This window comes from Leptopilina heterotoma, unplaced genomic scaffold (genome assembly GCF_015476425.1).
Source record: "Leptopilina heterotoma isolate Lh14 unplaced genomic scaffold, ASM1547642v1 Lhet_38, whole genome shotgun sequence".
In the NCBI taxonomy this organism is placed as follows: Eukaryota; Metazoa; Arthropoda; class Insecta; order Hymenoptera; family Figitidae; genus Leptopilina; species Leptopilina heterotoma.
In genome coordinates, this window is record NW_025111054.1 from 1,272,036 (window position 1) to 1,300,018 (window position 27,983).

Genomic DNA, 27,983 nt, shown 5'->3' on the forward strand with positions numbered 1-27,983 from the left:
CGCGAGCGACTTTCGTGAACCTTGAGCAGAAAAGTTTTTCCAAAAGTCGTGTGAACGCTCCTTTACATGCGCATTCCTGCTTGGGATCCTATTGAAGAAAGGCCTTAAATTTTTTCTCTGCGAACAGAGGTGTTTATGCACCTTTACTTGTTTTGGCGGGAAGGAAGTAATGTAAATGTATGCGCAGTTGTTGACAGTTTATAATGAAATAAGTCAATTACAGAGGAAGGAAAAAAGTTGTTTTTATATTTGTTAAAATAAAGAAAGAACAATGATAACAGAAGGAACATTAAAAGAACAATTTGAAATTGTGGGATGTAATATAGAAAGTGATGAAGCTCTCAAAAAATGTAAGTTTTTAATAAAATTATATTGTTTTTAGTTTTAAGAAAATTTATTTATTTAGCTACAATCTAAGATATAAAATACTTAATATTTCCATAATTTTTTCTTTATTTGAATATATATGTAATAATAATTTTTTGAATTCTTATAACTTGTTTGTTGTATCAATTTTTAATAATAAACAAAAAAAAAATAATAATCTTAACCTAAAATGAAATTACTACCAAGCAACTTTATTTATGAATCTATGTAAAAGAAATTTCTGTTGGTTTACATTCTTGCAAATTTAATACTCTCAAAGTGGAAAAACTTGACAAATGTTTGCAAATTTACAACTTAAAATATAGATAATAAAAAGGTTTATTTATTACTTATTTTAAAAGTTGTAAATTTACAAATTGTTGTAACTGCTACTTTTTGTAGTAATAAATTAACTAATAAGTTATAATAAATTAACTTATAAATCAATTATTAGTAATTATTTAGTTAAAATTCTTTGCTTTTAAGAACATAATATTATAGATTTACATAAAATTATCAATAAAAACTAAATCTACAGCAATTTTTGTATAGTAATTTTACAATAGATTTCTTAAAATATTTTTCGACTTTTTAAAATTTATAACTTTTTGTAACCTATAAATTTTTATTTTTTTAAAAATATAGTTTAGTAACAAATTTATCAAGTAAATTCTTCACCAAATTTTGTAAAAAGTGAATTTTATATTTATTAATTCAAACGATGGTTACAAAAGTAATACATTTATTACACAAATGGAATTTGGGAAATTTCGTTGAAGAATTTAAAGGTTATAAATTTTATTTTATAATTAAATTTTTTTAATGTATCAAAAAATAACTAAATCTCTTTACCATTATTATAATTTTTAATCGCATTGAAACTGTACATTAAGAGAAATTTTTAGATTTAGCTAAATTTTCAATTATTACTATATATTAATTTGATTTTATTTAAAAGCATTGTAGAACTTATGAAATTCTATATTCATGTCTTACAAGAACAAATTTTTTTTGAGCTAAAATCTTAACTAAATAAGAGTATAAAAAACAATGTCTGAAACCGTTTACATCTTACAATCAGATTAAATGAAAAGTAGCCTAATTTTTATTCTTAAAACTTTTCTTGTACCTTATCATTGTCAATTTTCGTAGCCAGCTCTCCGTATATTTGTGCTGTTCTCGGCGGTTTCTTATTTTATGGACAATAAAATTTTATTATTTTCTAACAAAATGATTTTTTTAGGAATTAATAATTTTATGAACAATTTATTAAAATAAAAACTGTTATTTCTTTTACAGATTCAGGGCTGCAATGATTTAAATCAACTTGATTTAAATCATGACTTAAATCTTGTCATTTAAATCATGATTTAAATCAAAGTGCAAAATGCATTAGGAACCGAAAAGGCTGTAAAAGTTTTGAATTTTTTTTTTTTAAAGTTTTGTTTATTTGACTCAAATTAGGGAAAAACTGGAAATCAGAGAATTTTTTTAGTCTGCGAAAAGTCAGGAAATTTTTTAAAAATTCTTCAAAAATCTGGGAATTTTAATCGAAAGCAACCACAAATTAAAAAACTTTAATTTGCATTTACTTTTTTATAATAAAAGTTTTAAACACATTAAAATTTTGTTTAACAAACAATTTTTAATTATCTTATGTTTTTGATTATAAATAAAATTGTTACTTAAAAAGCATTATTTGATTTTTAATTATCAATGCAGAATATTAAATAATTTAAAAATTTATTAATCAGGGAAACTGAGAAATTAGTCAGGAAATGTCAGAAAATTCGGAAAATGAAATTTTGCAGCCACCCTATTATTATTGATTTCATAATTTTTAATATTAAAAAAACGAACTACTTAAAATATTTTTAAAAAAATTTTAAAAATAGTAGGTATAAAAAAAATGATTTAAATCGAAAAAATCCGATTTAAATAAAAAAAAATCGGATTGTTTTGATTTTTTTTTTAAATTATGATTTTTATCAGCCTTGTACAGATTAATTTTTTTAATTTATCCTTAATAAATTTAATAATAATCTTTGTAGGTATAGAATTATGTCATGAATTCAGTAAGGATGAGGAACAAATCGTGGAAATGTGGGTAGCATTCAGTATTTCAAAATTTGGAAATATTGATCTTACACTTAATGGCATTCAACAATTGGAAAGAACTGAGCGCAATAGAGAAAAATCTCCTTCAAAACAAGTTGTCAACGATTCAATATCGTCAGCTGATGTGTATCCTTTATTTTGGGGCTAAAACTATATATAGGTACTTAAAATATTAAAAACTATTGTACAAACTGTAAATGTATAATTAACCAAAATAATTAACGTAAATACATACCAGATAGCACGTTATAATCCAGTGTAGATTATCAGACGCACTGTAAAAAATTTTTGGGGTAATTTTACCAAAAATGTTTTAGAAGTAATTTACACCAAGCATTTGTGGTAAAAATACAAACTTTTTAGTATCTTTTACAAAAGTTTTGGAAAAAATACCCAACAATTTTTAGGTAAAATTAAACAAGTTTTTTTTAATTTTGCTCAAATTTATGTGTAGAAATACTCATAAAATTTTAGGAAAAATATATAAGATTTGCGATAATTTTATCAAAAAATTTTGGGAAAATGTTAATTTTTCATCCGAAATTTAAAAAAAAAAATTGATAATAAAATTTTAAGCAATAATTGTAGATTATAGAGATATAGGGTAAGTGCGGGTATAGTCGGACAGTACTAGTAGTCGGACACTTTCGTGTTTTTTGGCAAATAAGTAATAATGCATTGTGATAATTACTTTAAAAAGTATACTAGACGAATGTGTGAAGTTTATATTTTATGAAAATAGTGGTATTTTCGAAAATAATTAAACAAGAAATATTTTATTTAATGTTTTAAAAATCATGGTGTCCGACTATAGATACAACCATTTTCGAGTAGCGCGATGAGTGGCACAAAGTTTTGTTGATAATTAATCATAAATATTAAAACGTATAGGGTTTAAATATTATATTAATAACTTCTAATATGCTTTAATTCCATTTTCCAGCAGATAGCAATTAAAAAATTATCTTTTTTACTTTATAAATTCAAAATATCTGACAGATGTCCGACTATAGAAACAAGAGGAAAAAGTGTCCGACTACTAAAGCATTCGTAATTTTTTATTAAAATGTTTATATTTTATTAAATACTCAACTATTTGTAACAAATTTATATGATTTTTAATCCTGAAGAACTCCTTTAATTAATAATGTGCTTATAAACACAGTAGATATTTGTTATTTCAAGAAAAAAAGCATAATTTAAGATTGTATCCTTAAGTGTCCGACTACTAGTGCATTTACCCTATATATAGTTATGAAAAACAATAATAAAATAGTATGAATATTATATTAGATTAATCATAATCAACACTTATCATTAAACTACTTATAACGAGAAATTGACAATCGTCGAAATAACTGATAATACACACCAGCAAATTAATTAATTAAAAAATTCACTATTGTTCACTATTTATAAAATATAACATCACACAAAAACAAATTTTTTTAAATTATCATTACATAAAGTTTTGTTTAATTTGAGCAAAGACTCAGTTATAATAATTTTGATAAAGAGGTTCAAAAACTTTTAAGTAAGAAAAAATATTATGAATAATTTAAAAATGTACAAAATAGTTCGTGAGCATATTACCAGTTATTAGTACTTAAAAATACAATAACTTATTTTAAGTTTTGCAACTTTGTGAAAATAGGAGGGGGCCACTTCATGAATTTTTATTCAACTGGTAAAATTAGTCATAGAATAGTCTCATTTTTAAAATTAATACTTTAGCAACACTCATGCAAAGTTTAAAAAATTCTACCGAAATTTATTTTACTTGGCTTTTTCAGATTCAAACAATTAACATATTTCTCTCCGGACAAACACTATAATTATAGAAAAAACGTGCTATCTGAGATTATTTGACAAAAATATTTTTTAGCAATAAATCCTTACAAATTAATAATAGAGATAATGATGAAATTTTACATCTTTATGGATATAAGCCTCCAGTACCAGTAACACCAACAGTAAGTAAATTATTTTATATATCCTTATACGGGTCGACTCTCGATAAATTGAATCTCAAGGGGATTAAAAAAAAAGTTCAAATTATTGAGAGTTTTATTTATCGAAAGTTTTAAAATTGTCGAGTGAAAAACGTTGTAAATAAGGAAAAAAATAATTTACATTGGTATAAAGGGTCAGAATTCGTGAAATTTTCACAAAAAATAAAAAGTATTGTTTTTAAATCGAGAAATGTTGAAAAAACATTACTATTTGGCCTTAGGAATGAGTCTACCAAAAGACAGAAAAATTTTTTTTTTTATAAAAGTTATTCCAAAATGAATTTTTTTTCAACTTTTTAAACAAAATTTTATTTCTCTTAAATGAATAAACCGATTTAAACGAACCAAGCGGAAATGCAAAGGGGATAAAATATACTTTCGTTTAGAATTAGAAAATTTTTAAAAAGTTTATTTTTTAATAATTATTAATAAATTGTTTATAAACAATTTATTTTTTTTAATGTTCTACGTCTTTTAAAATTTTTAAAAAAATTTCATCATACAACTAAAACTATAAGAAACCAAAATCCGTTGAGAAAATTTAGGAGCGATAATAGTTATTTTAAAAGTCATTTTGTCTCCTTTCAAATGCTGTTTTACAATTAATTGTACAATAATTTTTAAGAAAGTTATCGTCTTTTGTTTAAAAAAGCAGCCTATTTTTTAAATTGTTTATAATTTTAAAACAGTTGTCTAAAAAAAACTTGTAGGAATTAGTAAAAAAAATATTAAAAAATTTGTTTAAAAAATTGTAGTAAATTCTTTAACGTCCGAGTGGTTTTATTTATTATTAAAATATTTGATTGAACAATTATAATAAATTCTTAAACGTCCGAGTAGTTTAAACAATAAGACAGAAAAAACGAAGACATTCAGACAAAGATTTCTTTAATTTTACTTCAACGTTTCGAAATCCACGGATTTCCTCTTCAGGGAGTCTAATATATAACAACGAAAACCAATTAAAATTTAAATTTGCAATATTTTTCGATACATCATTTGAAAGAGTGATTCCTGAGACATAAGAAATGCTCATAGCCAAATTTTTTAAATACATAGCGTTTTAACGTGTAAAAATAATGCCAAACTTCAAGTATTGGGTATCTGATCCATAAAGGTAGAAGCGATTTTCTGAAACTTGTTTTTGAAGTCCGTGTACATCATAACTTAAAATCTACTGGATCAATCGTTCTGAAATTTGGTACAGTACTTCTTGACATAATTCTTCAGGTATCCCTGGGAGCTTTTTCTTTTTTTGAAAATTACTCATTTTACAATAACAAATTAGCCTATTTTTGATAGAAAAACGTGTTTTTGGCTTCCAAGTGATACGAAAACTTGAAGAGTAAAACAAAATAAAAATCCTCCTAGGGTAACCTCAAAAAACATCTTTAACAAATGCACTTTGATTTTGTTATTTTAAATGATTCTGTTGCGAGTTACAGCGTAAATGATCGTATATGATCAGTTGCTGCAATTAATTTACATTGCAAGTGCTATATTAGCAGCATCGCTCGGTTGTTTTTAAGTAAAACTTGGTTATATTTAACCTTCTTATTTCTCAGTGTTGCAGTATTACTTAAAAATTGATATAATAAATTAACTATCTCTCTAAATCGCCAAACATTTATAAAAATATGCATTTTTTCACCAAATTAACCTTTCTACCCCCCACTTAATTTTTTACAAATATTTTACATTTATATTTATTATTAAAAAAGATGTGTTATTAATTTACCTTTTTCAACAGCAGGTGCATATTAAGGTTAGTATATGCACCTATACATAAAAAAACAAATCGATATATACAAAGTAATGCTCTTATTTGTAAATGAGAAATTTAAACAATTTTTTTTGTTTAAATTTTCTTCTCAATATGTTCCTTTTTATATAAAAAAAATTTAGTTAATAACCACTTTGGTGTTTGGGAGTCTGGCTTGACCAGACTCCCCCTTAATGCCAATTTGTTAACGATATTCCAAGTTTTGTGATTTCACTGAATCCTTAGTTCTTTTTTTTGTCATTATTATTTATTTGTTTGTCAATGATTTCTTAAATCCACACAAAGGAGTTTGATACATCACTGAGATAACACAAAATAGATATTTCACAAATCAAAATTTTAAAAGTAATTACAGTTTAGTACCTCTATGATAAGCTTAACCCTCTGCCTACGCAAGTGACCGTTAACGACAAAAAACGACAATTCGATAGCCTGGTGGGAACTATGGGAATTACATTGAAAAGCGCTAGAGTGGGGATAAGTCAGCGTAGGCAGAGAGTTAACCATTGTTTTGATTGAATAAGACTTCCTATCATTTAGTGGATTCATACAAGCAGTTCTCATCATTTCCTCATCGTCGGCACAATTAAAAAACTTTTTTCTGAAATCGGAAAGAGCTTTACATTCAATAAATAGGTGATATTAATCGTAGATAGGTTTACGATCTTCACAGATACATTTTTGGTCTTTGGCAAATTTGAAAGAGGAGGCAGTGCTTTCGGACAAAAGGAAGTATCTTGGAGTGGTGGACATGCAGCGCAAAGCTGCAAATTGAACTCGATCAAGTCTAGATAATTCCTTTCTACTGGCTTCAGAATTTTAGATATGATCTGATGAGTTCTCTATAACTAGTTAGCATCATGATAGGAGATGAACCCCAATAAACTTTGGCTAAGGTTTTAAATATGTTGAGAGCTTTCATTTCTTGCAGAACAATATGCGATATATATGTGAGAACCAATTCAAGAAAAGGGTTGATTTATTGCATTTTCCATGTTGGTATCATCAGCATAAGGGATGTTAACAGAAGAGATATCAGGTCGAGAAAGTTCATTTTGAAGATTTATTAATTCAGGTCAATTAAGATCATTAAAAACTTGGGTTGATTTAGCAAGATTACGAGAATTGAAGGCTCTAATAACACTCCAAATACCTTCCCTTCACATAGAGCAGTCTATTGAACTTCAAAAATTACGGAATAAATCGTTTAATATTTTCTAAGTGTTTTCTTGACATCTTCATTAATTCTACAATATTCAGCCAAAGTTTCTGCTGTTTTGTTATGGAGGTAGTTTTTAAGTGCTTCTCTTCGTCTACTAATTGCATCCTTACATGATTGATTCCACCAGGTAGATTGGATTTTACAGTAGAGCGGGTAGCACCAGAAGATTCAAGGGTAGAAATGATAGCTTTCATAAAATCGTCATATGTATCTTTAGTGAGTAGAGTATTAATTAATAATTTAACTTGTTTTCAATATCAGGGATATAGAAGTCAAATCTAGTCCTAAATTCATCCCAGTTGATATCGGTGGTATTAAATCTACAACCACTATATTTGATACTAGATAGAGCAAGATAAAGACCCAATAAAACAGGAAAGTGATCTGATCCATATCGTTCATCATTAACAATAATCTCTGCCATGTTGGCAAAAGCTGGAGTAATTATGACCAAATCTAAAATACTGGTGATTAGATTATTAGAATTGTAAGTAATTAAATAATATAACAATTTTTCAAAATTTTATATTATGTCCGATGACTCGAAGATACTCCTCAATTTCGCCGTTATCCTTTTTCTCTTCATAGCTTTGTACCACATTGTTTAATCTTTTTTCAAATTTTAATCGAGACATGTTTTCTAGCCTCCTGATCTTTCGGCCGATATCTAACTCTTTAAGCATAGTCTCGGTATCTGATTACTCCTTTCGAACCTCAGCTGCGTTGTTCGACGTCTTCCACGAGCTAGTTTACCATGTACGCTTATAATCATCAGGAATATCGTCTAGGTCTTCATGGGTTCATTGGTATATTCTTCAGACGTTTACGCTAAATGGCTTTTACTAAATTTGGTCTTTCAGGAAGCTGGCTAAGAATACCTGAGAGCACATATTGAAGCTCATTGCGCAGACTTTGTGCTGGAGGAGCTTCAGGGTGAGCGTTTAGTGTTTATTTATTGGAAAAATCCTTAAATCCTTCTTTCTTTTGTTTAGAAAGTGGAGGACTGATAGCAACAGTGTTAAGTGGTAATTAAGATCTCAGCAATTCAGGAAGACTTTTCTGCATTTTATTAGGGCTATCTGTATGCTAACGATGTGAAATAGAATTATTGTGTCTAGATAGGAGGGTAAATTTCCTTTTTAGATAACCAAAATTCCGCATCAAGAAAATTTAGATGTCATAGATAGCTCACTCTAGCAACTTGAAATTTATAATTGAACTTAGGACACTGATTTGAAGAAGCAAAATGATCACCCTTACAGTTATTGCATTTAGGATTGGGGTTGCGAACCCGACATTGATCTGACTCATGCCACTCTGAACAGTACTCACAGATTGGATGAGTAGAGCGATTATGCTCAAAAGTATGTCGAAACATTTGGCATCTATAACAACGCCTAGACGGCATAACTTTAGGATTGACTTTAAACATAAAGTTAATAATTCAGACCGTGCTTGGAATATAAGTAGTAGAAAAGGTAATTTCAACTAAATCAATTGGGCACTTACTATATCAAGTCTTCTTTTTAATTTAATAATATTAACTATAAAGATTCTGACAATGGTACCATGCATTCATGAAGCGCCATACAAACCTCTCACTCCAAGCCCCTGAGCAAACGAGCCTAAATCGAGTTAAAGGATTGTGTCGTGATAATGTCGAAATATTTTTCACCAATTTACAAAATGTGTTTAACAAGACACATTTCAATCACGCCTCCATCTACAATATGGATGAAACTTTGTTTTCGACTGTACCCAGCAAAGTTGGGTTCCATGCTTACAATGGCACTTGCTGTCAATGGCTTTGGTAGTTTTATACCACATTTTTCTTATTCCCAAGAAATAATATGCAAGCATATTTTATTGACAATGCTACTCCAAATGCTGTTGGTTTTGCTAATGAATCCGAATGAATGCAACAAAGCGAATTTTTAAAATTTATGAAGCATTTCATCAAATTTAGCTGATCATCGAAAAAAGCACCAACATTACTTCTCTTGGACAATCATGCTTCCCATTTATCAATTGAAGCTGTTGACTTGGCTTGTGAAAATGGCGTTACAATTTTGTCATTCCCACCACATTGTAGTCATCGAATGCAACCACTTAATGTCTTCGTTTATGGCCCAGTGAAAATATTTTATCAATCAATATGCGATTCATGGATGACTGAAAATGCTGGTAAAGTTTTAAAAATTCACCATATTCCAGGTCTTGTACCAAAGGAGAATTGGATCGAGGATTGACGCCATCAAATATTAAAGGCAGGTTTTAAAGCTACTGGAATCTGTCCATTCGATAAGGACATTTTCACTAATGCCGATTTTGTTTAGGCTGTCACTAACGGCGAAAATATGCAAGCATCGTTAATTGAAAATGAGTATGGTGAAGAGGAGCAGCAACGCATTCATGTGAGAAGTGATAACATCAATGCTCCAGTTACGTCATCTAATGCAATTGAGCTCCCGCGGGCAATAACTCGATCTGCGCTCGGACGCAAGCGCTAGTACCAGTCGGGGAGCAGTGAGCGCCTCTGCGCCACTCACTGCCACCCGACTGGTATTAGAGAGTGCGTCCGAGCGCAGATCGAGTTATTGTCCGCGGGAGCTCAATTGCTTCTTCTCAAGCAGAAAGTTTGTCATCTTTGTTATCTGAAATTGAACCGTTGCAGCTTGAGATGCCACAACAAAAAAATTTAATTAATTTTTATACTTTTTGAGTGGATTTCGTGAGGGTGTCCAACTTTTGCAGAAAAGAAAAAAAAGTTCAAAAATCATCTTATTAGAAAATTGTCTATATTTAAACATTTTTTCAAAAATTCAAATTGCCGCCTTTACAGAAGTATAGGTTAGCTCTCTAGCTTTTAAACAAGACGTTAAACATGTCAATATGTCAATTAAGTGAAAAGTTATAACCGCAAAACAAAACTGTGCCCTACTCGCAGCAAACTCCCCTACCTAGAAATAGATGATTATATTTTACTTTATTCACTTTGTTGCAAAGAATGATATTATAATTAAGGGCGTGGAACGGATAACTGCCTGCAACGCATGGTCGAAAGGGACTATACCAGTCAGATGTCAGTAAGAGGCCTACAGGCGTTCACTGCTGCCTGACTGGTATATAGTCCCTTTCGGCCATGCGTAGCAGGCAGTTATCCGTTCCAGGCCGTCAATTGTATATACTAACCAACAACAACTTTTGTGTTAACATCAAAATGTTTATGCATATTTTGTCCGGATACAATATGATATTTCTCGGTTAAAACATCGGTTCATTAACAATGTCTGTTAATGATAAAAAAGATTTACAATTTTTGCAATGCAGTTGTTCTGACAATGTTTTAAAATGCACTATTCGTCTGCCTTCAGCAGGCTCGTAATTCACAACTTCACAATTTGAATCGTCTGTTAGGTTAGCTTGAAGATTTTTAATGCCATAAACACTCCGAAGGTTTTTTCCCACATTTTGCATTCGACAATGATTTTCGTAAACTTTTTTGGTTGCTTTTTTCCTTTTCCAATAATAATTTTTTACACCTTTTTCATAAGTCTTCTAAATTCTCCGACATGGTATCACATTTACCGCATTTACAAAACAAACAATTGCAGACGAAACGGAAGGGAGGAACTATAAATCCAATGTTGCCAAGCGTTACGCTAGTACCACGCGATTCAAATAAAATCTTAATGAACATTGCTTTGACTAACAATGTAGAAACAGAACCGCCTTCATAAAAAAATATTTTTTATAAACAAATTAATTTTTTTTTAAATTTTGGCATGATTAATTTTTATTTGTTTTTTTATTATTTATACCTAATAATATACAGAAAATTTTCCTAACAGACCCGAGATGGGCTGATTCAGTTTAAGGAGTTTAAAATTTTTTTGAAAATTCGCTTGTAAGTTTCTCGTGGGCTACACTACGCTTCGTCTATATCCTATAATTTTTAACTGATTTAAGGGTCAAATTAAAAAATTTTTGGATATAGACAATTTTGAAAAGTGAATTGTATAAAAATCACACTGTGAAGAAGCGTAGCATAGCCCACGAGCAACTTGCAATCGAATTTTGAAACTCCATAACTCAATCGGTCCTTCTCAGATCTTTTAGGAAAATTTTCTGTATATTACCAGATATAAATAAATAAAAAAAAGAAAATTAATCTCTCCCAAATTTAAAAAAAATTAATTTGTTTATAAAAAATAATTTTTTTTAATTAAAAAATAAAAAAATCAATTTTTTATATTACTTAAAAGTTGAAGAAAAACCAAAATTTTCTTTCTTTGACAACTTTTTTCTAAACTCAATACTTTCAAACTTATAACCTATTGAAAATAGGTCTATTTTTAAAAATCAAATTTTTTGAAAATTCATAACTCTAAAATTTTGGCAATTATAGAAAAATAAAAAAATACGTATTTAATATTTTTCTATAAAGAACGAGAAAAAATATGTTTAACCGATTTTAAAATGTCATAGAAAAATTTCACGTGGAATTGCCCATACATATATATGGGACGTTTCATGTCAACAGCCCCAGAGCTCTGCCCAAAATTCTATAAGCAACTAAAATAAACAAACAAAAGTGCAAAATACTCGTAAACTCGTAAACCCTTTCAATTACAAAGTGGCAAAATTCAAAATGGCGTCATTACTGTGTCACCTGAAAGAAACTAAATTCCAAAATAATCAAATCCCAGGCGCGAAAGACCAGTGCTGACGATGGGTTGAAACTTGACTGAGTCTTGAACGCCCAGCGTGGGTAACCCAGAGTTGGAGCAGTCTTTATATCATTGTCACTCAATATTGGTTCAGCATGGGACACCAATGTTCGTCCCATGCTCGATTCAAGACTCGGTCAATCTTCGTGAGTGGAGCTTCAACATCCAGTCTTTATTCAATCTTGAATCAATCTTGATAGTTTATTTATTACCGTGTGCACTTACCAATATTAGATATAAATTAGATATAAATATTTATAAATTATTTAATATTAAAATATTATTATCTGATATTTTTTAGTAATTTTTTATACTATTTAAAAATTATTATTCTTATTATTAATTATTATTAAATAATATAATAAGTATTATTATTATTATTATTATTATTAAGATATCAATTGGTAAATAAATATTAATATTTATTTAGTGTATAATATTTATATTAATTATATAAGATTCATATCAATAAAGTTAAATTATTATATATTATTTTTTTTTCTTGCACAGTGTCAAATTATTATTTCAAAGTTCAAGAGTTTCGTTTATCTGAAAAATTTTCAGTGAAAAAAATGTTCATTAGGTAGTAATAAATATTTATGCCTAGTAGTTTTACACTAGGTTTAACTGTTTACTGAATATTATCAAAAATATATTTTTCGTCAAACGCGCGCGACTAAACACAAATAACCTTGAGACTTTACAGCGCGACGTTGCGATTGTCGTGCTCCCACCATCCCATCTACTCAATACACTCCCCGCCTGTGACGTCATGAGGGGAAAGCATTGAGTAGATGGGATGGTGGTATTTGTGTTTAGTCGCGCGCGTTTGACGAAAAATATATTTTTGATAATATTCAGTAAACAGTTAATCCTAGTGTAAAATTACTAAGCATAAATATTTATCACTACCTAATGAACATTTTTTTCACTGAAAATTTTTCAGATAAACGAAACTCTTGAATTTGAAAATAATAATTTGACACTGTGCGAGAAAAAAAATAATATATAATTTAACTTATAAAATTATCAGAAAAAATATTTTAATATTAAATAATTTATAAATATTTATAGATAATATTGTACAGTGCACACGGTAATAAAGAAACTGAATATTGTATCAAGATTGACCGAGTCTTGAATCGAGCATGGGACGAACATTGGTGTCCCATGCTGAACCAATATTGAGTGACGGCACTGGCATTGATATAGTAGATTAGGCGAGAAGCCTTCCAGCCTTCTGTGGCCGAGCGGTTTAAATGCGTGCGTTGAGAACTTCCGGTATGCGTTAGGGGCGGGGTGCGTGAGTTTCGATCCCACATGCAAGCGAATATTTTTCATTCTTTGTTATAAGCGTTTATATAAAATAATAAAATTGTGTGTTGTGTTGTGAATAAAAAATGTGAACATGTTTATAAATAATGTTAAAAGTCTGTTAAAAATCAAGAAAAAAATGTAACAATTAACAGAAAAATTGTCTTTTTTTACTAAAATTATTTTTTTAAAATTACTATTCAAATGATATTTATTGTTAGTAATATATTCTTATTTATATGAAAATAATATAATTATTACAAATAATAACTTATTGTCATTAAATATATATATGTATATATACGCACATGAATTAAAATAATAACAATAATATTTATTATTATTATTAATAATTCATATATTCACATTATATTGAATAAACGTGAGAAACGAGTAAATTTGGGAACAGTGGAAGCAGTCTTGTTTCAGTCCTGCATTAGGCGTCCGCAGCATTGATTGAGCATTGATGTCCAATGCTGAATCAAGGCTCGCGCTGCAGTCTGGAATCGGTGTTACATTAAAGCTTCGATCAGTCCTGCTCTCGCTGATTCACTCATGCTCAATCAATGTTGACCAATGCTCGGCCAATCTTTATAAAGCCTGAACTCGGCGTCACTTCGCGCCTGGGATATATTTATCAATTACTTTTAAAATATGATACAAAAATGATAAGTCACATCATATTTTAATTTTTTTGGGGTCGCTGATTACAAATCTGAAGTCAGTTTTTCAAAATTCAAAATGGCGGATCCAATATAGCGGACATTTTTTGCAAAATTTTTCTGATTCGCTTGAAACTTGTCACTCGGGGGTTTTCGGGGTCGCTACAAAACACTTACAGTTTATAGTATAGTATGTAATAAATCACTTAAACACCCCAAAAATTTAATTTTAGCGTCAAAAAACTGTTTTTTGTGAATTGATGTAAAGAATTACTCATAACTTCTTTAATTTTCAACCGATTTTCATAATGGTTTTTTTCATTGAAAGGGGAAAAATAACCCTTTTTAACACAATTTTTTTCAGACCTCTCCCTTAAATATGGACTTTTAATATTTCTGTCGTTATTTAAATCTATAAAAAAAACAGTTTGACATGTTTGCCTTTCTAGTTAATCAATTAAATTTGATGAAAACCAAATTTAAAGCGCCCTGATGTAAATTCCACATCAAATTTAAAGTATTTGCAAATTTAGCGAAAAAAATTTTAAATCTTTAAATTCACGTAACTCCGTCAATTTGAATTAAAAATTTTTTCAAAAAATAACCATTTTACGCAAAATTAAGTATACTTTTGAAAAAATTGTATTGAAAAAAATTTTTAAATTCGTAAATAGAATTATTTAAATAGAAAATTAAAAATTTTTCTATTCTAAAAACCTCGTTACGGTTGAAAAAATGGAAGAAAATCGAAAAATCGCAAATATTTTCAACTGCGGTCTTGTCAATTTTGCATAAATACAAAGAACGGGTTTTTTACCCTAAAAAATGAAATTTTGGAGGTGTTTGGAAAATTTTAATTTGTTCTAATAAAAAAATTAAAAATCTTCAAAGTTAGGTCAAAATATTTTTTAAACTGAAAATTCTTTGGTAATAATTTTTTTTCTTAAATTGAACAGTGATAAATCGATTTCTAAGGATTTTAATATTTTAAATATGTGTTTATCTCAAGTTTTTTTTTGAAAAATGGATTTATCAACTTTTGAAAAATTGCTCCTTAAATATGTAACGAAACTTTCTTTTTATAAGTTTGTAGACAAGTTTATATTTTTGATAAATGTACATTTTATTTCGAGTGTAACAAATATAAAACAGCTTCGTGAAGATAATTGTGTTACATATTTCTTTGAAAAGGAGTGCATAGACTTGTACGGTCCTGTACTCTCCTACGAAGTCCCGAAAGATCGTGGAGAAACTTTGATATTCTGGAGGGGAGAAGACATGAGAGAAAGGGCACATAACAGAAAGAAAGATCGACTTGATGAAACCCGACCAACCACAAATGTGCAGTGGGGATTTGCTCCCTCTCTAGAAACCCAGTCAGATTTCTTTCAAAGGGCATAATTTCAGTTTTCAAGGACACGCTCCGTGCCTATTTTATTCTTTCACGTCGTGAACAAAGCATTTTTCAGTGTGTTTCTCATTTAATAGTACTACTAATGAATCTTCTTAATGTTGTGTTTGTTATTCTGCAATTAACGTATTGAAATTGTGTTTTTTTTAACGAACGGTAAAATCCTGTGAATATGTGTAGCCCGGATGTCACGTGTTTTTTTTACAATTCTCTGTTGAGTTGATTTCGATTGCATTTATCAACGGCGTCGATTTCAGTTTCAAGTAGCGTCAATAATGCGCGCGCGCTATCATGTTATGTATATTCTCATTGGATTTTCTTAATAAAAAAAGAAAAATTGTTTCTCTCTTCAGGAAAAATGTTTCTTGTTTACTGTTGAATTTATTATAATTTTTGCCGCAATTCGACTGTGAAGTTATGGTGTGTCATGATTAATTTTAAAAATAAATCGAATCCTCTCAAAGCAACTTGTTGCTGCTCTTTAATATTTTTTAAAGACGCTTTAATACACTCACCTTTTCGTTATCATATATTTCATTTTAATGTTTCAAGTTCATTGTAAAGGATAAGTACTCTTTTTGTAAAAGATAACTGACCTAAGATTTTTTGGAATTTTGAACTTATCATTGTTTAAGATGCATTTAAATTACCCCCGTGCCAAACAATGCACTTGTTGCGTTAACTACAAAATAGATCACCAGCGATCTATACCAGTTTTAATTTGTGATGGTTTCTTTAATCCTCTTTCCAGGTTTCAGTATTTTTTTAAATAATTTTTTTTAGTCTTGTAGTAATTATCGACATTGTTTAATAATATTGTCAGATACTGCAATTGTTTTTACTTCAAAATGTTTTTACTTATTATAAGAAAATAAGAATTACAATAGTTTTCTTTAATTTTTATGATTTTAAAATATTATTTTGTCATTTAAACAGCTTTTAATTTTTGAAGTTTTTTTTATTTTTTTTTTATATTAATTGTTAATCACATACCTATATTAAATAGTGACCAAGTGATAACTTTGAAAAAATAATAATTAAAATATATTCTTTTGTGTTCAATTATTCACTTAGTAAATTGAAATAAAAAAGAAGTAAATAAATTTTATATAACTGAAACAATGCACCAGCATTGTCAATATTTAATCATTTTTATAATATTCCACATTTAAGCTTTAGTTAATCTAAACTCTAATTTATGTTACATTTTTGATTATGTATTAAATTAAATTATTATATTATAATAATCGACATAATTTGTCCTCACCTGAAGTTATTGTTATTTTATTCAAATTTTTTGTTTTGTAGTTCGAATTGTTATGTCAAAAGTTTGACAGTTAATTTGTAAATAATAAAATGAAGTAAGAAACTTTAACCCCAATTTAAAAAACTCAATAAAGAGGTACAGTTGCAATTTTTTAAAATAATTTATTTTTCTATGAATTATTTATTTTTGTATTTAAATAATTGAATTCTGATAAGAATTGATTTAAAAAAGAAGTTTTTAAATATCAATCTTTGAAATTCTAATTACTGTAAAAGTATCATAATATTTAAATAGAAAAAATTATTAATTTGTTAGCTTCCTTAAAAATTAAAAGTTTTGAATAATATTATTCAAAAATTCTAAAAAAAATAATCGAATTTTGTAAAACTTGCAGTTTAAATTTTCATAAAAAATTTTTCCAATAGTTTTACATTGAAAGTATTTTGAAATTTGAAGCAAATAAAGAACATTAAGTATGCAAATATTTATTTTAGAAAAGATTTAATTTGGAAATTAGGTTTTTGAAAAATAGTAATTAAAATTTTTTCAAGATGTACTTGAATTCCCAAAAATAATTTTAAAAAATTGAATCAATCTCAAATTGTAATTTTGTAAAATTTTATATTTTAAAGAATTTTATTTTTTCATTTTTAAAAATTTATCCATAAATATAATTGTATTTTTGAAAATACATTATTTTATGGATTTGCAAAAATTATTCTATATAAAATAATTCAATTGTCGTCGTTGAATTTTGATAGCAATTGATTTAAAAAAAATTGCGCAGTTAAAATTTTTAAAAATTATTCAATATTTAAAGCGTTATAACAGGTATTTTAGAAATTAATTAAATTTTAAAAGGTTTTTAGATTAAATTCCTTGAAAATTTAAAGGAATCAAAAGTATAAAAATACTTAAATTTTTATTTTAAAAAATTATTAATTACATTAGCAAATATTAAGCACGCGGAAAGTGATATTCAATTTATTATTATTATGCAAATTACAAAATTATTTATTTTCAAATATGAATTTTTGAATAATTTCAGATTCAAACTTAAAAAAATTCAATTATTGATTAATTTACTAATTAATTATTTTTCTTAAGAATTCACGCAGGGTGGCCACATGTCAGTAAAGTCAAGGAAATGTCAGTGAAACAAAATTTTTGTCAGTAAAGTCAGGGAAATGACAGGGAAACAAATTTTTGTCAGGAAAATTAAGAAGATTGAGAATTTTTTTGACTTATTTTCAAATATTGCGACTTTTTCGACTTTTCTTCCAAACATTGCAACAAAATACAACAATTTTTAATACTTAAAAAAGTGCAACTTATTTTGATTTTTATAATGCGAAAAATAACTATAAACAAATCTTTTAAAAATTGTTTGTGAATCATTTTTTAACATAATTAAATTTATCAAATATTTCTATAATAAAAACCTTTTTGAGTAGTTGAAATTTTGTAAAATTTAATTCAAAATAATTAATTTATTTCAAGTATTTATTTACAATTTTTAAAAATCAATTTTTGAAGAATTTGAATTGCAAATTTTGAAAATAATTGAAATATCAAAAATTTTAATGAAAAATCTTTAAAAGTAAATTAAAAAATGAAAATTAATGAAAATTAGCTTCTAATTTTTTAAAATGCAATATTTTGAGTATTTTCAATTACATATTTCCGAAAATTCAAATACATACAAAAATAATAACATTTTGGAATTCTTTTTAACATTTTGGAGAAAACAATCAAGTTCTAAATTTTTAATTATAATTAAAAAAAAATTAATTAGTTTTTTAATTATACAAATTTCTTTTTAAGAAATTCAATTATTTTCGAAAAATTACATTAAAATATTTTAAAAAACTAATTATTAGAATTGTTTTATAATAACTTTTTAAGATTCAATTATCTTCGAACGATGTAAATAAAAATTTATGAAAATTTACTTTTTTGGACTTATTAAAATTTTTGAGAAATCATGGTCCTATTTATAATTTAAATTCTTGAAAAATTTGATCATTTTTATTTATATTTTTCAAAAATTCAATTGTTTTTAAAAGATTTTATCAAATTTTAATTTTTTGGAATTTTTTCAAAATTGAAAAATTTATATATTTATATAATTACAATTATTATAAAAAATTGAGTTTTTGTATTTAAATAATTGAATTCTAGAAGAACTTTTGGGAAATTATTTAAATTAATTGATTCAGAGATGAAGTTTAGTTGAAAATTGTAAAAAATAATTGAATTCAGGAAGGGTTATAATATTGTAATTTTGAGATATTATTAAAATTCATAAATTTTACCCATTTTCCATAAACATTCATATTTTCCTGTAAAAAGAATTTTGCCAGGGAAAGTAAATTTAATGTCAGTAAATTGTCAGGGAAATTGTTAAACTGCAACTTGTGACCACTCTGTAAGTTATTTTTACGTAAGATACAGTATTAAATTTTTTAAACGCCTTTTCAGATGAAATAAAGGTATTTTAAAAAAATGTTCTCTTTCATTGTACTTATAATTAGTGCCCGTAGTGTAAATTTGGTTAAAAATAATCATTTTTTACTTTCGAGAGTATTATCTAATTTAAAATTTAAACAACTTTTTTTAATTAATTTCCATAACTTTTCACTATGTTTTAATGATACTCTCTAAATCTGAATATGTGAAAATTCACATATTTGTACGTTATAAGTCGTCTTCTCGATCAATAAGTGTATATACACTTATAATAAGTGAAATTTCACTCAGAATAAGTGAAAAATTCACTTATTTATAAGTGTATATGCACTTATTGATCGAGAGGACGACTTATAACGTACAATAAGTGAAATTTCACATATTCAGATTTAGAGAGTATATAATTTAGAAACAGTGTTTAAACGAATTGACAATATTAAAATAGGAACAATAATAAACATCATGCTGAAGAAATTTCAACTAAAAAGAACATCAACACGATAACCCAGAAGCTTTCTGCTTGTGCCAAGTGAGTGATGGTCTAGTGCACAGTCAATCAAGTTGTGACTAGATCCACACTCATTAAGCACACTTCAGAAAAATCAACATATGAATTCATTCCTTTTTTTAAATATATAAAAATGGAAGGAATAACTGAAAGGTACCCAATATATTTAGGATAAATGAATGCTTATTTATTAAGTTATTAACATTTAAAGAACGAGCTAACATTTTCTTTAAGTCTAATTTTATTTCTGTGTTATATAAAATTCTAAGTTTTTCTTCGACAAAAATGTACAAATCTAGATTGAATTGAATATTTTAATAAACATTTCAATTTCTTCTGTTTGAATTGGCTTTCAATTGGTGAAAATTTTATTATATCTTATTGCAGCATCAATTTTACGGTTTTTAAGAAGTTGAACCTTTTCCCTCATAAATCTTTCTTTCTTGTTTCCCTGCTTTAGAATAATCATTTTTCAAATACTAGGTTTAAAATCTTTGAAATTTTCTATATTTCTAAACATAATCTTTAACCATATAGCACCTGTAAATTTAATTAAAATTGGATATATGCGATTTTCCGTTTTTTCCCCTAGCCTGAATAAATCATTTACTGCAAGTTCTAGTATTGGAATGTCAATTTTTTTAAAAACATCGGAAATAAGACTGCAAAACGGATTTCATATTCGTTTTCAAAGGTTTGGATTATCGGAAAAAACTCTAACTACTAAAAAATCACGTTGAACACTACTGTTGACACCAGGGTGGAAACGCCGAGTGAATACAGAAAACAATCGTTATACTTTAATGTTTAAAAATTAAATTCTTAAAAATTTTAGAGAGGGTTACCCCCCTCCCCTAAAATTTGGTGAAATAAATGCAACTGTAAATGCAAATGTAGAGAGAGAGTTAATTTATTTTATCAATTTCCATATAGTACTGCAACATTTGAACAATATTTTTTCAAATTTTCATGTAAGAATATTTAGAAGGCGCCTCCAAAAAGTTCTTTTGCACTGTACGCTGTAACTCGCAACAGAATCATGTGAAACAACAAAATCAAAATGCATTTGTTAGAGGAGGTGTTTCTTGAGGTTACCCTGGAGGATTTTTATTTTTCAATTTTTGTAGCACTTGGAAGCAAAAAACCTATTTTCTCTATGTAAAATATCAGCTATATATTGTTATTGTAAAATTAGTAATTTTTTTTAAATAAAAAAAGCTCTCAGGGATAGCTGAGAAATTATGTGAAGAAGTACTGTACTAAATTTCAGAACGATTGGTCCAGTAGATTTTGAGTTATGCGATTATTTAATAAGAACCATGCATTCTAAAGTCTGAACCAATGCACGCTAAAATACTCATAACTCTGTCAATTTTGATCAGATTGACTTGAAATTAACAATTTTTTTTAAAATGCAAAAAATTCAAATACTTACCCCATTTTAAAAAATGTAAACGAAACTTACAAAATTAAAACTTACTTTAATTCTAAATATTCATCTTAGATTTTTAAATATCTAAGAATATCTGTTTTCGATTATTGTTTTTTAGGAGACATTTTCATAGGCGAGTATGAATTTGGTGCACGTTTTATTTAAATCCGTGACTAGATACACACTCGTTTATGGCAGCTCATTTTGGAACACTTCATCTGCATTTATACTGTTAGAAGTGTTTCATGAAAAGTGTAATCATTATTTTCTAAATTAACGCAATAAACGTTTATTTACCTTTACTATATACAATGTAATTTTTTAAGCAGTCGAAGAGGCAAAGAAGTCCGATTTTTGGAAGTTCTGGACCTGACAACAAGGTTTTCGCTATAGAAACTTTTTCTCCGTAAGTACATTACACACTTTGAATACAATTTTTTCTAGAATTAAATGGATTTTGTAAAAAGCTACTGGTGAGGTCCACCAGTCGGCAGTTAATTCGCACATATCCAAAGAATTCGTGAATCGAGTTAGCCAATTCCTTCGGTAATTTGGGTTACTGATCGCTAATCTCGTGAGTCCCTCGAAGCACTGTCTGGGGTACCTTGAAAAATCCATTTTAGAAATTTTTTCTATTCAGTTCAGCGCATTCGAAAGAATTCCGCGAAAGACTTTGAAAGAGTTTTTGATAAGTAGCCCAAGAATCAGCCCCGGTAGCATAAATTATATTCATAATTCTCCCAACCACCAAATTTGCTGCATCAACTGCTCCATTTGCCGCCGGAAGAAATGAATCCGAACCTGAGAAAGAAATTCCCAGATAGGTGTACTGCTTTATAACCTTTATATTTTTTGTTTCCAGTTTTAATGATTTAAATTTGCTTGCAGATGCGTTTCCGGACCTAGTAAATATGACTACCTTAGTTTTTTCTGTGTTAACAATTAGACAGTTTTCACAACAATAACGGTCCGAAACCTCTTGCTTTCTGTTAACTTCAAGTGGAGAATCCGTGAGAAAAACAAAATCATCTGCATAACCCAAATCCATTATTTCACATTTGCTAGAAACCATAAAACCTCTACACTTATTATTTAAAAGTTATTCCGACAGATCGCAAATAAAGAGATTAAATAGGTAGGGACTTAATACTTCACCCTACAAGACATCAATCGAAACTCTAACATACTCTGTACACCCTTCAACCGTCTTAATACTTGTGTAAGCAGATGCATAAAAACTTTGAATGATTCTAATTAGTTTCGAGCTTAATCCCAACTTATGTAATTTTATCCTTAAAAGACCAGGATTTACAGATGGAAAATCTCCTTTAAAATCAATGAAAGTAGCATAGGCTACAGTTTTTGGTTTACTTAAACCGAAACAAAGTCAGGACGCTGTTGACACTTAAGATCAGGTTTAATAGACCACATTTCACCTTTATGCACTTGATTCGCGATGTCTGAAATATCCTTAAAACCATGAACCATGAAAGACTACTTCGTGTTCCATTTAATGTTTTTAATATTTTTTAATATTTCATTACTTACATGAATCATTTCAATTTGTATTTTACATAGAAGCACACCAAGTCGATACAATTCAAGGACTGGACCTGGGAAAGTTACGGTAATTTTTGGGGAAAAGCGTACATTATGGAAGATAAAAAAACAATTTAAAGTACCCATAAAATTAGCTGACTTTCAAGCCAATATGCCAACCGATGCTATGTACATGTTCGACGTGATTTCCGATGGTGCTATCCAACGGGCTGTTAGTTACATGAAATTAGGAAAGGAAATATGTAAAAGATGGGGAAAAATTAAAGAAAATAAACTGCTGTATACGCCAGATGTAAAAATAGTTTCGCAAACAAATTTTGTTACTTGGGGAAGGATTCGTTGCGACATGTACGGAAAATTAAATAAAGTATCCACAGAATTGGAAGGCATATGCTTTTATCGTGATGAAATTGGAGAAATGAGAATCAAGTCAAGCATTGTGCCTATTAATCTAAGCCAAGTTTCGGAATTCTCTGTTTTTCCGGGGCAAATAATAGCAGTAGAAGGCGTCAACATGTCAGGACACTTACTTGAAGTAAAGAGTGTTTTTTCTGGTGGTTATGCTGAACCTGCAGATGCCCCTAAGCTAGAGAATGACATTATAATAACGGTTGCTGCTGGACCGTTCACATCTATTGATAATTTGAATTATGAACCTCTTATGAATCTCTTGGAGCGGATAAAAGAGGAAGAGCCACATGTTCTTATTCTAATTGGACCATTTGTTGAATATACACATCCGCAGATTGATAATGTTTCTCAGTTTGGAACCCATCAAGATTTATTCGAAAAGATGATCAGTACCGTCATGGAAAGTTTAAGCGAGTAAGAATAAAATTTGTTATAAATTAAAACGTTTAATTAATGAATGAAATTTGGTACGCATATGCGTATTGGAATTATTCAAAAGAGCGCTTTACTCTAAATGCGCACCTTTATTGTATAAAATACTATTTTTATTTTATGTGGAAGAAAATGATACGTATTTTTTTGTACACAAATGTTCCAATTTTAAACTTTTTATTTTTATTTATTATAAGTAGTAATTTTGTAAATATCCGCGGACATCCAGTGAAAATGATTGTTATGTTATGAAATTATACGCCTTCCATACATAAAAAAATTTTATATTTTTATTAATTTGACATTATCTTTTAGGAAATGCACCCAAGTAGTAATTATTCCTTCGTCTCGAGATGCTCATCATGAAGCAATTTATCCTACACCGAGTTATTACTTACCTAGATCATTGCAAAATTCGAATTTACACTCTATGCCAGATCCGTGTGTTTTGGACATCGATGGGTTAACGATAGGAATTACTGCTGTTGATATTCTTAAACATCTTGGCAATGAGGAGTTGAGTTCGTAAGTATAAATTCAATTCAGAAATTTGTCAACTACAATTCTGAGATACATTTTGGACTGTCCAAAATATGGGCATATCTCTAGAACTTTTAAACTTTTAGGTATTGGAAAACTTAATTTTTCTTTTCAAGGCACATTCTTGAAATTAATTTTTTTGTGTTTTCTGCATTGATCAAATAGTAGAAAAAACCTTGCGATACTCATTTCTACACGTCGTTAACCCCCCTGTGTATGAGTTTAACCTCAAGAAAATGTTTCTAAATGTATAGATTTTTCATAAAGTTGAATTTTCACATCAATCGGTATCTTGGGGTTTTTGGGTAGCTGATTACGAATATGATGTTAATTTTTCAAAATTCAAAATGGCCGATCCAATATGGCGGACGAAATTTTAAAAAAATTAATGGATTTCCACAGCATTGGATATTCAGGGGTTTTTGGGGTCGCTGATTATGATTCTGTAGTCGGATTTCGAAAATTCCAAATGGCGGATCCAATATGGCAGATGAAAATTTAAAAAATAATTCAATTTGCACAGAAGTGGGTATGAAGGGATTTTTGGGTCGCTAATTATCATGAATCTGAATTTGGTTTTTTAAAAATTTTAAAAGTGGTTTCAAAATTTCATAAAAATTATTGATATTTTAAATACGGGTTTTAAAATATTTTGGGATTAATTATGATTAAAAAGCAATAGAAGTAAATAAATAAATAACCACGAGATATAATTATTTTAATATTCTAAAAAAATTTCTAGTTTTATTTTAAATTAAAAGTACAAACAGTATGAACAAAAAATGAATAACATTTAATTGAAAGTTTTACTTCCCTTTCTTTATCCATATTTAATATTATTTAAATAAAATACATAATATCTAATACATTCGGCAATCAAAACATTTTGACACATTAAAAATAATATTACCATGGAAACTTAGAAAAAAAGAAGTTTACAATTCTAAAAACAGAATAAAATTTAAATTTAAATAATTTAAATAAATAATTTAAAATTAAATTAAGCTTATAAAAATAAAATGAAATTTAAAATTGATTAATTCTTGTTATCTTTAAAATTCTTTAATACTGTTAAAATTTCCAAAATTTTAAGTCCTATTATCTATAAAAGTCTAGTGAAATTTTTTTAACAATTCTTGAATTACATTCAAATCATTATATAATAACGAGAAGTAAAAAAAATCATGAAAAAGATTTGATTTTTTAGAAATGTATTCACCATATTGGATTTTCTATTTAAAATTTTTTTTAAATTATTTCAAATTCGTAATCAGCAAAACAGGAAACTCTTAAATGTCAAGAGATATTAAAATCTGATAATTTTTCTAAAATTTCGTCCGCCATTTTGGATTCGCCATTTAAAATTTTTTTAACTAACTTCAGATTTGTAATCAGATGACCCCAGAAACCTATAAATAATAAACTTTAGGTCATTTCGGGTCGGGGAAGCGGGCGCAAAAGTTCTTTTACGCCCGCTTCGCTCGTGCCCTGAATGCCAATAATTTATCAGATTATGGTACTGCAAAATTATTTTTATAATTTTTAAAATATAATAATAAACGGAAACATAAAGTTTAAAAGTTCTAGAGATATGCCCATATATGTGAACATCTTACCGAATTATCGTTTTAAACAATATATAGAATCCAGGAATTGTATTAAAAAAAGTAGGTTCTATGTTTGTCTGCAAAATCTTGTTCGCGCATTACGGGAAAACAGCTTGACTGATTGAAGTGAAGCTTGTCAGTCTTTTAGGTATTAGTCTGACTTAAAATATTCTAAATTTATTTTATTTGTTATTAAAATATATTTTCTTACGAAGGTTTAATTAATACTACTACGACTACACCTTCACTCTAAATCATAGTTTAAAACGGTCCTTAAGATAAATACTGTTTTGATAAGTTAATAGAATTTAACTAAAATTAGTACCCAGACTCCATCCGGCGAGCGAATCCTATCGGCATAAAAAATCTTTACAATTCGCATAAGAGTCTGTGATTAACCCTCCGTCACACACATGGGAAAAAATGACGACTTTACACACGTTTAGAGGGAATCCCTCACCACATTGTAAAATAAGCAACATTACAACATAAACAAAGGAATCAACAAAAATTTAGTTTTAACACAAACTTACAAATATGTAGTAAATTATTCTAAATTATAAAATTAATAAAATTAATTTTCGGTCTCAAAAATAAAAATTAATTATACGAATGCACATCTTCGAAGGAATTCCACTTGACATGTAAAAATAATGTAACATTAACAAATAAGCAAAAAAATCATTAAACAATTTATTTTAATTATATTTATAATATAATTTTGTCATCAACCAACAGTGGAACAAAAAATGTTTTTAAAACTTGATTTTTTTATTTAACATAACCTCACTTTTTCGAGTTTTTTCTGGCTTTGAAGCTTCATAATTAAATATTAATTATGTTTAAACTAAATGTTTTCTTAGAAATGTGTTGAGGAGTAAATTTTCGAAAGGTATAGAAACTGATTATATTTTGCAATGAGGAAAACAAAAGTTATTTAAAAAATACTGAAACTGTAGAGGGAATCCCTCCCTAGGTGTGTGACGGAGGGTTAAGATTTGCGATGTTTTTAATTCGATGATCGTAGATTCGCTAATGTTATAGTTTTTAATAAATTCAAAGTAATTCGCAACTTCACCGGGACTCACATTTAATTCGACTTTAAGAGTTTTGTAATTTAATTTCCAGTGGTAGTACATAAATCGCTGATGTTGTTCGGCTAAAGTTTTACATATATTTTTGAAATTACGATAACTGTGACATAACATATATTGAAATAATTGTGCTTGGCTTCATATCCGAGATTGATTTCTTATCAACTTTGTTACTTCTCTTGAATTTATTTTAGATTTAAGATATAATTTTAAATGTAATTATATTACCGATATTTTATAAAGATAATAAATAGTTAACTCTTATTTTGTTACAGGAATTCAATTAAACTAAGTAAATTGCACCGTGTAGCCAATCATATTTTATCACAAGCTTGTTTCTACCCATTGTATCCACCGGCTGAAGAAGTAAACGTTGACACTAATCTTTGGAAGAATTACGCCTTTATGAAGAAACAACCTCATATTCTAATTTTACCATCTGATATGGGGAACTTTTGTAAAAATATAAATGATTGCGTAGTTTTAAATCCACAGCGATTGTGCAAGCATTCTTTTGCTAGGATGCACATTAGTTCTTCAGAAAACCAAAAGTGGGATCAAAGTCAAATTGCTTGTGAAATTTTAAAAGTATAAAATTATACTCGAGTATTTAATACTTATTTGAAACATAATCATTATTAAATAATAATTAAAAAAAAATTAAATAATTTTCACAGATCGGGTTATGCCCTACTAAAACGAATTTTATTCTTTGAGAACATAGCGACGACTTTCAGTTTTAAGTTTGTGACATAAAAATTTCTAATTCAAAAAAAGACATGACGTGAGTAAAGAACATATTATTTAATTGAGTCTCTTGTATGTAAGTAATTTGAATAATTCATTCCTTAATAAATTTCCTGCATTGAAATAATTAATTTCAACATACATTTATAAATGAAAAGATGTAACATTTGTATTGTTAACAACAACAACAAATTATTTAATCAGTTGGTAATACAACTTTAGGTTAAAACTAAGAAAATGTAAAATACTTCATGAATAATGGAGAGTACCTAAATAAATTTTAATCTGTATATTTCAA

At 27.9% G+C, this 27,983-nt stretch overlaps 1 protein-coding gene across 2 annotated transcripts; it reads left to right on the forward strand.

Moving 5' to 3' along the window:
* The first annotated feature begins 166 nt into the window (after nt 1-166).
* Nucleotides 167-27,983, forward strand: LOC122505913 (DNA polymerase alpha subunit B). Of its 2 annotated transcripts, none has more exons than XM_043617793.1 (7): nt 167-350; nt 2,418-2,610; nt 4,397-4,457; nt 21,621-21,700; nt 22,873-23,679; nt 24,013-24,222; nt 27,214-27,983. In XM_043617793.1, the coding sequence occupies exons 1-7, from the start codon at nt 272-274 to the stop codon at nt 27,530-27,532; spliced, it is 1,749 nt and encodes a 582-aa protein (XP_043473728.1). In that variant the 5' UTR covers nt 167-271; the 3' UTR covers nt 27,533-27,983. The 2 variants fall into 2 exon arrangements, with proteins under 2 accessions (XP_043473728.1, XP_043473729.1); XM_043617794.1 differs by having other exon boundaries at nt 168-350; nt 21,624-21,700.